The sequence below is a fragment of the Dermacentor variabilis genome, chromosome 4, assembly GCF_050947875.1.
Source record: "Dermacentor variabilis isolate Ectoservices chromosome 4, ASM5094787v1, whole genome shotgun sequence".
NCBI classification, from domain to species: Eukaryota; Metazoa; Arthropoda; class Arachnida; order Ixodida; family Ixodidae; genus Dermacentor; species Dermacentor variabilis.
This window is the reverse complement of record NC_134571.1, coordinates 184,987,202-185,000,931: the sequence shown is the minus strand read 5'-3', so window position 1 is coordinate 185,000,931 and position 13,730 is coordinate 184,987,202. Positions and strand designations below refer to the sequence as shown.

The 13,730-nt window shown below is 44.8% G+C and overlaps 1 protein-coding gene across 1 annotated transcript in view; it reads right to left on the bottom strand.

Moving 5' to 3' along the window:
• The window catches only part of LOC142578096 (uncharacterized), an 81,902-nt gene that overhangs the window by 33,993 nt on the left and 34,179 nt on the right, over positions 1-13,730 (bottom strand). The window contains exons 4-5 of the mRNA XM_075687513.1: positions 3,113-3,151; positions 1,120-1,216 (exon numbers count right to left, since the gene is read on the bottom strand). Coding sequence (XP_075543628.1) covers positions 1,120-1,216; positions 3,113-3,151 — 136 coding nt within the window. The remainder of the gene's footprint in view (positions 1-1,119; positions 1,217-3,112; positions 3,152-13,730) is intronic.

The window sequence follows — 13,730 nt, the reverse complement described above, 5'->3', positions numbered from 1 at the left end:
GCTAACTTTAGCAGGAGTTTAAAAAGATGCGAATGCCACGTAGCTGGACAGAACCAGGGTAATGTTGTTTGCCGTCGCTCGTAGATGCCCAAACCATTTTTTTCATTCCGTCTAATTAAATAATCAATCCTTTTTTTAAATAACCAAAGTCTCAAATAATATTAGTAGATGAAAAATGTCAGTGAGAAAATTGTAGGGCGATATGAAAAACTCCCGATACAGCTTTCGGTTGCTCAATACGTGCTACATAAAAGTGTTTTTCCGAGCATGAAACCACTTTTATCTAGCAGATGTTGAACAACAGAAAGCTGTACCGGTAGTTCTTCATGTCGCTGTAAATTTTTCTCATTGACACTTTTCATCTAATTACATTTGAGAAGTTGGTTAATTAATTAAGAATAATTATCTAATTTAGCGGAATGAAAAACAAAATAATTTGAGTATCTCCAAGCGACACGAAACAACATTATTTTGGTTCTGTCCAGCAACGTGGCATTCACATATTTTTAAGCTCTGACTGAATTTAGCTGGGACACCCTGTGATGCGGTAAAGCGACGCTGGTTTTTGACCGCCAGGGTGAACAATAGACCCAGGCAAGCTCTACAATAGCTGGTCGCCAGCGTCACAGCATGGGCGTATGCCGCATCGAAACTTAGAGCGTAGTAAAATGCGATAGATGAGGAAGGGGAACACAACACAAGCGCCGTATAATTGCAATGCTTGTCTGCTTGCTTTGTGTTGTTTCTTCAGTTCATGCCCTTCCCCCCCCCCCCCCCCCCCTGTTTGTGCTTTGCCTGTCGTCTCTGTTTTCCCCCTACCCGCCGTGGTTGCTCAGTGGCTATGGTGTTGGGCTGCTGAGCACGAGGTCGCGGGATCGAATCCCGGCCACGGCGGCCGCATTCCGATGGGGCCGAAAACACCCGTGTGCTTAGATTTAGGTGCACGTTATAGATCCGCAGGAGGTCGAAATTTCCGGAGTCCTCCACTACGGCGTGCCTCATTACCATAAAGTGGTTTTGGCACGTAAAACCCCATAACTTAATTTTCTTTCTGTTTTCCCCCGTCCATGTCAATGCTCAAGTAAGGCTAAATTAGGAAGACACAAAAGCTGCCTTTACCAAGAGCGCCGCTGCCTCGGAACAGCAGCATAATAGATGGAAGAGCACTGGTGATGACATCATGAGGGCCGTTCTTTAGGCTCCCTTGAACAGCGCACTGCGAATCAGAAGTGGCGACACGTGTTTGTGAATACCACCGGTTATTCTTCACATCCAGTGCAGTAAGAACATGCGCGAGCACGTGTTGGTGCTTATAGAGTGATAAGTAGCTCGCCTGCTCACCTAATTCAATCACAATTATGAATACTCATAATTGTGGCTACGGCGATCGGCGCAATCTGGCATCTGACTGGCAACCTGACGCCGTCAAGTTGCCAGTCCACTGATTCCAGTCTTTCCCTCTCTGCGTATATTATGCAGGCTTTACAAACTAAATAAAACATTGTGAACTGTATCGGTTGATCACTGTGCTATTTCATCGTTCTTATACGGAAGCAACGCCGGGAGCGAACGGGGGTATTTTGAAACTGGTCACTTTGCCACATTTGTCATTCCAGCTGCACTCGAGCACGCTTTATGCGACAGTAATTTACGCCAGCACTGCACAACTCAAAAGCAGCTTCTATGCTAGTAACAACCAGATCTGGCCTATAGAAGAACACGACGAAATCAAGGGCTAAATCATTTGTCATTTTTCTCATTGAAATGTATAAATGGTAAGCTTAAAAAATGAATTTGGATGAAAGAAAACAACTTGCCGGTGGGAGTCAAACCCGAATCCTCAGCATTACGTGTCGGATGATCTATCATTGAGCTACGGCGACGGCTGTGCTCACGTCAAAATTCTTGGGCAGGTATTTATGTGCACATGCTATGACCCCCTCGATGTCAACAAGCGCTACACATGGCCATGGCGGTGCGTGTGACACATCCTTTTGACCGCCGGCGTTGCGAAGTGTGTCAACTGAGACCCATTAAACGTGACGAATCGACACCCTCGCTAAGAAATGAACGAGGAGGAAGCAATGAGACGGGGGTAGTCACCGACGTGCCCTATTCTTGTTATCAGGGTGTTTAATAGTTACACGGGCCGCGTTTTACTGGGATGCGTCGCATCTTTCACTTACGGAAAGACTTCCTATGTTTCACGCCGTCACACTTGTTGATGTTCTCAGTGCGTTGCTTATTCAAGTCGGAAGGGAAGTTCTTCAGAGTCATCAACGAGACTGTCTGCACTCAGACGTGCTTCCAAAGAGGTGCCTGTGTGAACGTTCTACTTACTATGTTTCCATGTTTGTTCTTATGCAGGTTCTTTTACCTCCAGGAAATACTGCTAAGCCTTCGCTGCACTGTGTGAACGCAGTCTTTTGGGGGCGCCGAAAGAGTGTCGCGAAACAGGTGGTTGCTCTGTTTCGCATGTTTGAATGGCCGGAATCGCTGCTTGAGCTATACCAAAAAGTTCTCGACACGTTCTGAAAATGCACTGAAGTGCTTCTTTTTTTTTTTTTTTTGCGTGTAAGAGATGGCTCAATATATTTGAAGTGAAAACAATTAATAATTGTTTGGTGCTGGAAAATATTAAAGAAGACGCCATTTTAAATTTATTTATAGGTCTAAGACGGACAGGGAACGTTGCGGCTTTCACTGTTATTCTAACACGAGAAGGGACAATGTCTGCATATGAATACCAATGTTCTTAGTCGCGCTAGCAACAGGTTGCCTAACCGCAACAGGAACTACATCTTTTTTAACTTTTTGCCAGCCGAATCGATGCCGAACGGTAATGCCAGTCGCCATTAAATCGGTACCTTAACCGAAGCGAAGCAATGGTAAAGTTCTTAGCAGGTTCTTACAGGGTCTCGATCGGAAGGCAACGTGTCAGAAGGAAAGAACCATTAAAATCCTGGTTCAGCAAGGTTTCCATTGAAATAAAGCAAACATTCCGAGCTGGTATCGTGGGCGATTCCAAACATGCCCTGAATTCAGTAACCTGTAGGAACACGAAAAATAAAGCACCAACAAGATAATTAAAAAAGACGAGCCCGCAACTTACTTCGATTATCTTCATCGCAGCCTGGCCCAGTCCATTTGCCTGTAATCAAGGGAGAAATGTTGGTGATCTTTAGGTGTGAATTAAGAAACAATACGATTGAAATTATTGCTGCGACGATTACTCTGGTGAATATTTAGGTGTACGCATTGGAATGAAACATGTATTCGCATTCTTCTAGCCAATTTGTGTGAGCCAAACGCTGATGCGTTGTTTCACTGGACACTAATTTTGAAGATGGGCGTGCACACTCATGATCTGTGCCCTCAAATTGACGATTACAACTGGCCGCCCTGTGTTTGCCACTCGTGGTGTAAAACTGCCGTTGGCTGCCCGGAAGCAAGGAATGGTAAAGAAATGAAATTGGTGAAGCTAAATCGTTACGCAGTACCGGCCCAAGCTTCCAAGCCCAGAGACAGTAATGGAGGTGGTCAAGATTAATCCGGAGCGCCCCACTACAGCGTGCCTCACAATAAGATCTTGGTTTTGGCGCTTGAAACTTCAGAATCAAACTTCAGAAATTCAGAATCAACGACGCGGGGCTCCTTCGCTGAGAAGCACTTCGTCTAAGAGACCCGCCGACCGCTGCTCGCGAAACCTCGGAAGCTCCCGGTGACCACTGCCTGCCACACCGCCAAAGCTGCTCAACATTCCCACACTATTCGCCCTATCTGATCTCCGGAACGCTGGACTCGGCGCATGTTACAGAGGCGGTCATGACGTCATTATGGTTGGATAAAAGGCCAGATGTCAATCGCGCGCACTCCGGTGGGATTGACAGCACACGAACGATGGCCGGCGCTTAACCGCATCACCTGTTGCTTTTGCAGGTAAACAAAACCAACTCGGCCCAGTCAGAATACGCACCACGTACTCGTACATGGCATTGCTAGTACTGCCAAGCCCCAGCTGCTGTGCTACTGCATTATGCGACTGTGCATCTGTACTACTTGATCTCTTGCTTCTCGCAGGCGATGTCGGGCAGAGCCAGAACTAAGCTAAGCTAAGTTCTGGCTAAGCTAAGCCAGAACGATGAAGACTTAGATAACATCACAAGAAAGGCTAGCTAAAATAGAATCCGATTGCTCGACTCCCATTCCACTCCAAAGAGAAATAGGAAGCGTGCTTAGACTGGCTTTGCAATATTCTCAGCTAATCTCTTTGCTTACACCCAGAATAGAGGATCTGGGAGATTGAGCTCGTCGATCAAATCTGGTGTTCTTCGGCCTAAAGGATTGCGTCAATGAGTCGTGGACAGAATCCAAAAAATTAGTAATTGACGTTTGTCATGAACGCACGAACGTATCAAGTGAACCGAAAGAAATAGGAAGAGCACATCGCCTAGGCCTGTCCATACCTAACGTAAGCAGGCCTATAATTGTTAGTTTTACACATTTCAAAATAGAACGCGGGAAAGTTAAAAGGGCTCAACTACCCCCGTTAGCGAAGGCTTTTCACCGAACACACGCCTTTTGTGGAAAAGGTATCCGAATGCGCAAAAGCGCGAGGCAAACGTCTTGATTTTAGTCTACGTGACTAAAATTAGGTCTTTGTGACAACAAATTACTTTTCGACAAAGTCACATATGTGTACGACCAATGCTCACAAAAAGTCGTTTCGTCTCCACAAGAGCCGTCACCCTGTTGTCCTGCCAGCGTCCAATTAAACCCTACCCCTATTTTTCTCATCTATACAAAAGATCAGGAGCATCATACCCAAGCGCAACCAAGTTAGAAGTATTATTGGATCTACTGAATGTAAACTTGCTCTGCTTACCGAAACGTGACTTAACTCGGCAGTTTCTGAGACTGAGCTCTCATCCTATTTTCTTGAGTTCAGCATATTCCGCCGGAACTCGGAAGGAAGGCGTGGTGAGGGTGTGCTCATAGCTGGCCGCAGGCATTTGCGATGCTCTGTTGTTAATATTCCGTCATCAATTGAGGTATTTTTTGTGTTGTGCGGCCTACGTCAGCTTCCCACGCTCGTCGTTGTTTGCTGCCGGCCTCCCGACGCAGGCGCGCATTTCGTCACAGAATTTCACAATGTTCTGAACACAATTTCTAAGACTCACCTTAAAGCTAAATAAATCTTTTTGAGGATTTCAATTTTCCGTAATATTTCCTAGGCTGATATGGCGTTAACGTTGTCTAAGTCCGAGGAGGAAGCTTATTTCGTTGACACGTGCCTAACATTTGGAGTAACACAACCTGTTTCAGCACCTACAAAAGTGGCCAAACATTCGTCAAACAACCTTGGCCTTCTACTTACAATAGTTTATTGTCTCTTTCATTCCTTACAGGTATAAGTGACCATGTTCATTTAATATTATACTACCCAAAACTAAAAAGGAAAATCCAAAACTAATGCTTTATGACAAAGAAAATTACGAAGCTATCAATGACGAGCTTCCTTCCTTTTCTGACTGGTTCTTGCTTGATTCTTCTTAACGCAGTGTTCGAACTAACTGGTATCTCTTTAAACACAAGCTACACGACTTAATCGAACTCCAAGTTCCTCATAACCATCACAGAACGATCTCATTCCCCGTAATTTAACAGAACATTAAAACGACTTAAGAACAAAGAGAAACCTCTATTCCTGCACGCAAAACTGGTGGACACAAAACGTGCTCAGGAAACTTATCGCGACACCGAAAAGCTCTTCCTTTCACTCAGTGCTGATATTCAACAATGATTTTTTTTACTTCAACTTTACCTGACATGATACGAACTAACCTAAAGAAGATCTGGAATTTTATCAAATCCAACCCCTCTAACACCTTAGCGTCGCGTGACAAGAAAAGTCGTCAAACTTCTGCGCAGGACGTTGTACGTGTACTTAATACCGCTTTATGTTCAGTATTTACCCGCGAACCATCTGATACCTTGCTTCTCCTGCCCCTAACAGATCCCCTAATGATTACAGAAATTGCGTTCGACATTCCTGCCATTTCTAAATAATCGATTCTGTAAAACTAACATCATTTGCCGGGTTCGATGGCATTAACTCGATAATATTAAAAAGTACCAAGCACGTTACAAGCATTATTTTCTCGTACATATTTCAGCAGTCCCTCTCCTCTGGCGTGGTTCCATTGATTGGAAAGTCATTCCACTTCCGGAAAAACGGCAACCCATCATTACATAAAGATTACTGTCCAATATCTCTCACAAGTGTTTGTTCCAAACTGATGGAACATGTTCTTTATTCTCAAATTGTAAATTTTCGCCTTTCAGTAGATTTTTCCCACCTTAACCAGCATGGGTACTAAAACGGTATCTTGCGACGCCCAACTTCCATTCTTTATTAACGATATCAGTTCTTGTCTTGACACTAACACTTCTGTTGATTTGTTATTCCTTTACTTCGAGAAGGCTATCGATAAAGTACGTCACAACCGATTATTTGAAAAAAACTATCGATACGAAATCTGAACCGCCATGATTTTGATTTGATGCGTAGCCTTATAACTAACCGGCCACAATTTTGTCTATGCTAATGGTCACTATTCTGCCCTGTCCCCCGTAGATTTTGGCATTCCACAGGGAACAGTACTTGGCACCCCGCTTTTCCTTGTATATAGTAACGACCTATCGACTAACATTTCTTTAATGACCTATCGACTAACATATCAACTAACATACGGTTACTTGCTCATGATTTCGCGCTCTATCGGCAAATATAATAATAATGACGATGTACTAGCCCTTCACACTGATATCTTTCTTATCGAAAACTGGCGCAAGAAATGGTTAATGTGCTTGAGTATTAACAGGTCATCGCTTTTGTCTTTCCACCGCAGGCCCCCCTACACCGTCTGTGAATATGTAATCAATGCTTTCATTATTTCTTCAGTTAGCACTTACAAATACCTTGGTGTCAGCCTTCGCCCCGATACGTAATGGTTCGCACACATTAACAAAATAACTAAAGAGGCTAACCGCATGCGTGGCTACTTACGCCGTAACCTACGACTTGCTCCCGCCTCTTTCAAATATCTAGTTACTGTACTTTATTGACACATCAATTTGAATACGCAAGTGTGATATGGGACCCTTACCGAGCTAACTGTTGTTCCTTCACTCGCAGTACTAAAGAATTTAAGCCACAGGCTAACCTACCTAACCTTGTACTGCGCCGAACAGTTGTCCGTCTCTCGCTATTCCACAAGTTCTTGCATGCATGTCCCCGGGCCTCCAACATTTCGCCAGCTTACCGCCTATCCAACAGCACTAACCACAACAACGCCGTTTATCCTCTTGCATCTCGAACCACCACTGATTTATCTTCGATTTTTGTTCGAGCCTCAAGAGACTGGAATGACCTTCTCGCTTCAGCTGTTCTGCGTGAGAACCCTCTTCATTTTAAACGCATTATCGGTAAACTAACTTATGTGAAATAAACTTTGCGCGCCCACCCCTCATGTAAAACCCCTTCGGGAGCTTTGAGGTATCAGAAATAAATAAATAAATAAATAAATAAATAAATAAATAAATAAATAAATAAATTGTTTACTTTCAAGCAGTTGCTTGTGGGCCACTCAAGTACTCGCACTGCAGCCTCTCACTCATTTTTTGAGCAGCACCGGCAGGCGAAATTTGCGAATCACCACCAAGCGAAATTTAAATGCGTAAGCATTCAACAGAAGCCCGTCCCGAGGAAACCCGTCCTTTCATCCGTTCGTCACGTCAGACTTATCACTATAAAACCTTACGGCATAAAACAAAATAAATTCAGAAGGAAAAACGTTCGTGGTAGTGCGTTTCGTTGGGACGTTCCTTCAGGGACCGAAATGCCACCGACCTGTGAGCGCTCACGTGCTTCACGCTGCGCAACGCAGACACATAAGCATTCATTGAGTTGATAGGGATGATAAGGAGTGATGAGGAGTTATACTTCGCGGTTTTTAATTATCGCTGTCGATATGGTTCCACGCGGCTGGACAAGGCGCTAAGGAGCGATGAGGACTTATAATGGTTGGAGCAATTCTGATAAGGTCAATAAGTACCGATAAGAGTTGATAAGAGGCGGATCAGGTTGGACGAAGCTGATAAGAGCAGATAAGGGTTGATAAGGCTTGAATCTACTCCGATAAGATCGATAACGACCGAGAAAGCCTGATAAAGGTTTGTACTAATTGGATCAAGTTTCATAACATTGGTAACGACCTCGGGCTGCGCAGAGACGACGAAGTGGCACAATGTTTAAAATACTTAGACGACTCCTAGAGGAGTTTCTGCCTGAATTTTTTAATTAATAAAATGCTTTGGTAGCCAGCTTCGAATGTCACGAAAATTCATGCATAGTGAATGACAGTGTGAAGACACTCAACAGTGTTAAAAGTCACAACTTGCTTGTACCGTTCAGCCATCGTTAAGACAAGTAAACTTGTCTTTTACTAAAGGGAATCCACAAACACTAATATCATAACTTTCTAGAATGACTCACATTTAGCCTAAATCATGCACAAAAGTATTTTATGCATGAAACGACAGAGAAAATAGTCTTGCCTTTCTGCCGCCACTACGTGCGGTGTTTCACAAACATTCCGCATTTTCCAGAGTATAGCTCGCTTCTAGAGTACGGTATGTAAGGTCAAAGTTAGGCGTGCACTAAAAAGTTATTCATTAAATAGTCCATATCTGGTATATACTCCTCAGGAATCAATTTCGACTGAAAAGAACTTTTTTGGCACATTGTTCACAAGCAGTTTGGTAAGCAAAATAAATGTCGAATAAAGAAACCTTGGTAGTTGAATAAACAGTGCACAAAATTCACTTCTAAAGCCAGTCAAAATCACTCTGGACAGGGCTGTAGGAACAAAATAAGTCAAGCATGTGGTAGACCCTTCTGCCACTATAGAACAGAGGACGAAGAGAAGAGAAGTTTAAGTACGGTGCCTAAAGAAATGAAAGGGTTGAACTTAGCGTTCACCCTTCCTTAGTAAAGTATGGCTATGCCTGTTAGAATACGCGACATGTTAAAGTTACGCAAACGTACTGCACCAGTAAAAGCTCTGGTAGAAAGCCAATTGAAATTGGTTCGCAAAGCAGGCTGAAGGGAGGCAGAATCGCGTACTGCTGTGGCACCCACCGTGCCAGCCAATGATGGCCACAAAAAAGAAAGTAAAGCAAATGCGACGTTTAAGGTGTCCATTGTGCAATTGTACGGGTTCATTCATTCGTGTTGTTGTGTAGTCGTAACCGCTGCTTCCAATGGTTCAGATAGTAACTACGGTCATTCCTTGGCCACCACATGGTTAGTAAAGGGGAGTTACAGAAATTAATAGAGGAATATTACATCGTTCCTTGTCAAGAGCGATGGTGCCTGATTGAGACATGCCGTCCCGAAACGGCATGCTTGCGCTATGAGGTATGCGGTAATTTTGATTATTTGCAATGTTGGCGTGCTCCAAAACTTCATAACCATTCTACTTTGCGTAGATTTTCTTAATGTAACGCTGTTCTTTGCTAACTTCCGGCTAGTTGAGTGTGCCAAAATTATGAGACTAATTATGTAATTAGGCGGAAAGCAAAAACATAATCTGAGTATCTCCAAGCGACAGCAGATCGCATTGTCTTGATTCTGTCCAGCTACGTGGCATTTACATATCTTCAAAGTTTGGCTAAAGTTACATGGGACACCCTGTATATATATATATATATCATACCCTGGAATTCTTGACATACGTTCAATTTCCTTCTTTCGCCACCACGTGGCGTGTCTACCTTCTACCATTTCTACACAGTTAGCAATAGGGGATCAGAAAATTTTATGTGGGAGTTCATAGTGTTTATTTTTTATTTTTTATTGTTAAACTTAGGTAGGACATTAGGCAATATAATAGCAAGAGCTTGGTGGCGCAACCCACCACCCCGTTCCAAAGGGCACGCTCCTAACATCCATCCATCCATCCATCCATCCATCCATTTAAAGCCCCTTAAGCTTCGTAAAGTAGGGACACTCTCCTCCTCCACCTTCCCTCCTCCTCGTTTCTCCTCTCTGTAACGCTCCCTCCTCGACCGTGGCGCCGTTTACACTGTTCTAGCCTAGCAACGGCGCCAACATACGCTTCGCGCCCCTCCGTAGACGCTTCTCGAGCAAAAATGGCGCTGATGCACGGCGCAAGGACCCACGTGATGCTATTAGGCCAATAGCGACGCAGCGTCCGCCTCGGCCAGAGCGCGGGAGGAGGAGGCGGCATTCTTCAAAGAGTGGCACTACTTTTACGAAGTTTAAGGGGCTTTACTACAATAGAAATAGGCGCCACGACGTATGCCATGACGCACAAGTAAAAAACCACAATAAAAAGAAGCGCACCCTGAGAATGTTGCTTCACCTCAGTACTTAGAAACGAGTGCGTTTATCTATCTAGCTTTGAAGAGTCAGTCTCATACCGTGGGCACTCAAAACATGTACCAAGTAGGTAACTTCTGAATAGCCGAAGAAACGCTTTGAAGGCTTTATGCGGAGCCCACCATCATCTAGGCGCGCAAGATGAGCTCCAAACGTCGTTGGTCTTCGGAAACGTGGGAGCGCAAATGGTCACGTCATCCAAATACACCAACGTCACCGACCCCTTCAAGCTTCCAAGTATCCGGTCTATTAGGCACTGGAACATTGCAGGTGCATTAAAGAGCGCAAAAGGAAGGCGTTTAAAGCGGTACAGGCCGTTCGGTGCGACAAAAGCAGACTTCTCGTAGTCGTTCTCAAGCCCGACCTACCAGTAGCCGGAGAGGAGGTCGGCTGTAGTGAAAAATCTGACCCCGTGAGAAGGCGATCTAAGGCATCATTGAAGCGAAGAAGAGGGTATACATTCGGCTCGGTAATGCTGTTTAGGCGGAGATAGCCTACGCAAAATCGCGTTTTGTCATCCTTCTTTCTCACAATATGTACCGAGGACGACCAAGGACTGAACGAGCGAAATATGATGCCATCCTATAACATATCTTCCACTTGAGTCGTAATTTCAGCGCATTCGGAAGCAGAAACAAGACGCGGGTTGGGTGGAACGGGTGCATGGGAACCAGTGTTGATTTTTGTGACGAACAAAAATATTACAGCCAAGTTCACTCGGTGATAACGTCAAGCACGTTCGAAATTTCACCAGAAATGATTGTACATTGGACATCTCGGATGACGTTAGGTTTCGGCCGAAATGGAACACATTCCAGTAGAAGGAGTCATCGCCACTTTCTGAAGAAGCACAGCGTTTCATTGTTGCGAGGACGGAGCTGGGCTGAAGGGTTACCTCGGACGCCAACACAGTTCTAAAGTCTAGGCGCAACGGGCTGTCTGATAGGTTGAACACGAGGACAATAATATGCAGAAGAGGAGGAACGCATTAAAGAGCGTGGGACGGCAATTTGATTTGCCAGGTTGAGAGCAGATAGTGCAGTGAACAAAGACGTCTGCATCTAAACATGCGTCCATGTCGCAACGACCGGGTACCCACGCAGCCGAAGGCAAAGGTATATGTGCCGTAGATGTCAGCACAGGGAAAGAAAACGATGGTGGATGATCATTTTTGTGAGCCTTCGGTAGAAGCACGGTTGTTAGCGCACATATCCATGTTGAGAGGGCACATACTCCCGCACGAAAGTAAGATAAATGCTTACGCAATGATGAAGTGCCATTGCACAGAAAGGAGCGAGCTCCTGCGACCGCATGGCTGGCCAACTTAAAAAGCGTGCACACACGATGACAACGCGTTGTTTGCGACTTTGGTGGTTGCACCGGTGTTCACCAGGGCTTCAACGTTTTCCGGTGGCTACCCTAACTGGACTTGCAATGTTGGCATGCCTGACGAGCTTGACGACTTACGCGGGGGCCCGCCCTTGGTGGCCCGCGGTGAAGTTTTCCGGCGAAGGGGTACGACGCACACAGTCTCAACCGTAATGGCCGATCTCATTGCATTGATACCAGCGTACCGTTGACGAGCGCACACAGTAAGCGTGCTAGCGACTCGCTTTGCCTGCAGACGCTTGTTGACTTCGAAGAGGGCGGGCGCGGGGCACTGCAGTGGAGCGTTCCATTATGTGAGCCTCCAAGGCAAGAGCTAAGGCAGCGTGAGCTGTAGACGGGAGAACCAGGCTTACGAAACGCTGAACGTTGAGGTGCGTGTGTGTGTGTGTGTGTGTGTGTATATACATACACACACACACACACACACACACCTCAACGTTCAGCGTTTCGTAAGCCTGGTTCTCCCGTCTACAGCTCACGCTGCCTTAGCTCTTGCCTTGGAGGCTCACATAATGGAACGCTCCACTGCAGTGCCACACACACACACACATGTGGTGTGTGTGTGTATATATATAGTGATATCATAGGAAGCGAACGAACACTGACACCAAGGACAACATAGGGGAAATTACTTCTGCTTCATAAATGAAATAAAGAAACGATACATTAATGGAAATTAAAGTGGTTTAAAAAACAACCTGCCGCAGGTGGCAACCGAACCCACAACCTTCGTATTTCGCGTGCGATGCTCTACCAATTGAGCTACAGCGGCGCTGTTTCCCCATCCACTTTCTTGGGTATTATATGTGTCCTAGTAGAACCCTGGGAGTGTTAGCCAGCGCCACGACTCACATACCCCTCTTCTTCTGAACCCCCTCTCTTCTCGTTTATATATATATATATATATATATATATATATATATATATATATATATATATATATATATATATATATTTATATATATATATATATATATATATATATATGCCTAAAGTAACTAAGGCAACGTTTAACAGTCTCGGAAGAGAACAGCAGTTTATGATAGGTAGTGAGGCACTGGAAGTAGTAAGGGAATACATCTACTTAGGACAGGTAGTGACTGTAGATCCGGATCATGAGACTGAAATAATCAGAAGAATAAGAATGGGCTGGGGTGCGTTTGGCAGGCATTCTCAGATCAAGAACAGCAGGTTGCCATTATCCCTCAAGAGAAAAGTTTATAACAGCTGTGTCTTACCATTACTCACGTACGGGGCAGACACCTGGAGGCTTACGAAAAGGGTTCTACTTAAATTAATGATGACGCAACGAGCTATGCAAAGAAGAATGGTAGGTGTAACGTTAAGGGATCAGAAAAGAGCAGATTGGGTGAGGCAACAAACGCGGGTAAATGACATCTTAGTTGAAATCAAGAAAAAGAAATGGGCATGGAAAGGACACGTAATGAGGAGGGAAGATAAGCGATGGCCATTAAGAGTTACGGAATGGATTCCAAGGGAAGGGAAGCGTAGCAGAGGGCGGCAGAAAGTTAGGTGGGCGGATGAGATTAAGAAGTTTGCAGGGATAACATGGCCACAATTAGTACATGACCGGAGTAGTTGGAGAAGTATGGGAGAGGCCTTTGCCCTGCATTGGGCGTAACCAGGCTGATGATGATGATGATGATGATGATGATGATGATGATGATGATGACACGCCTCAGTTCCGCGCGAAACGATGAGAACATCATCATATATGCCACAGCGAATTTGTAGCGCACTTCATCGAGAGCAATATCCATTACGCGCTGGAAAGAGGTAGGCGAGTTCAGGCCAAATGGCATGTGGATAAACTGGAAGAGGCTTTTATAGCAAGTGAATGCTGTTTTAGGGATCT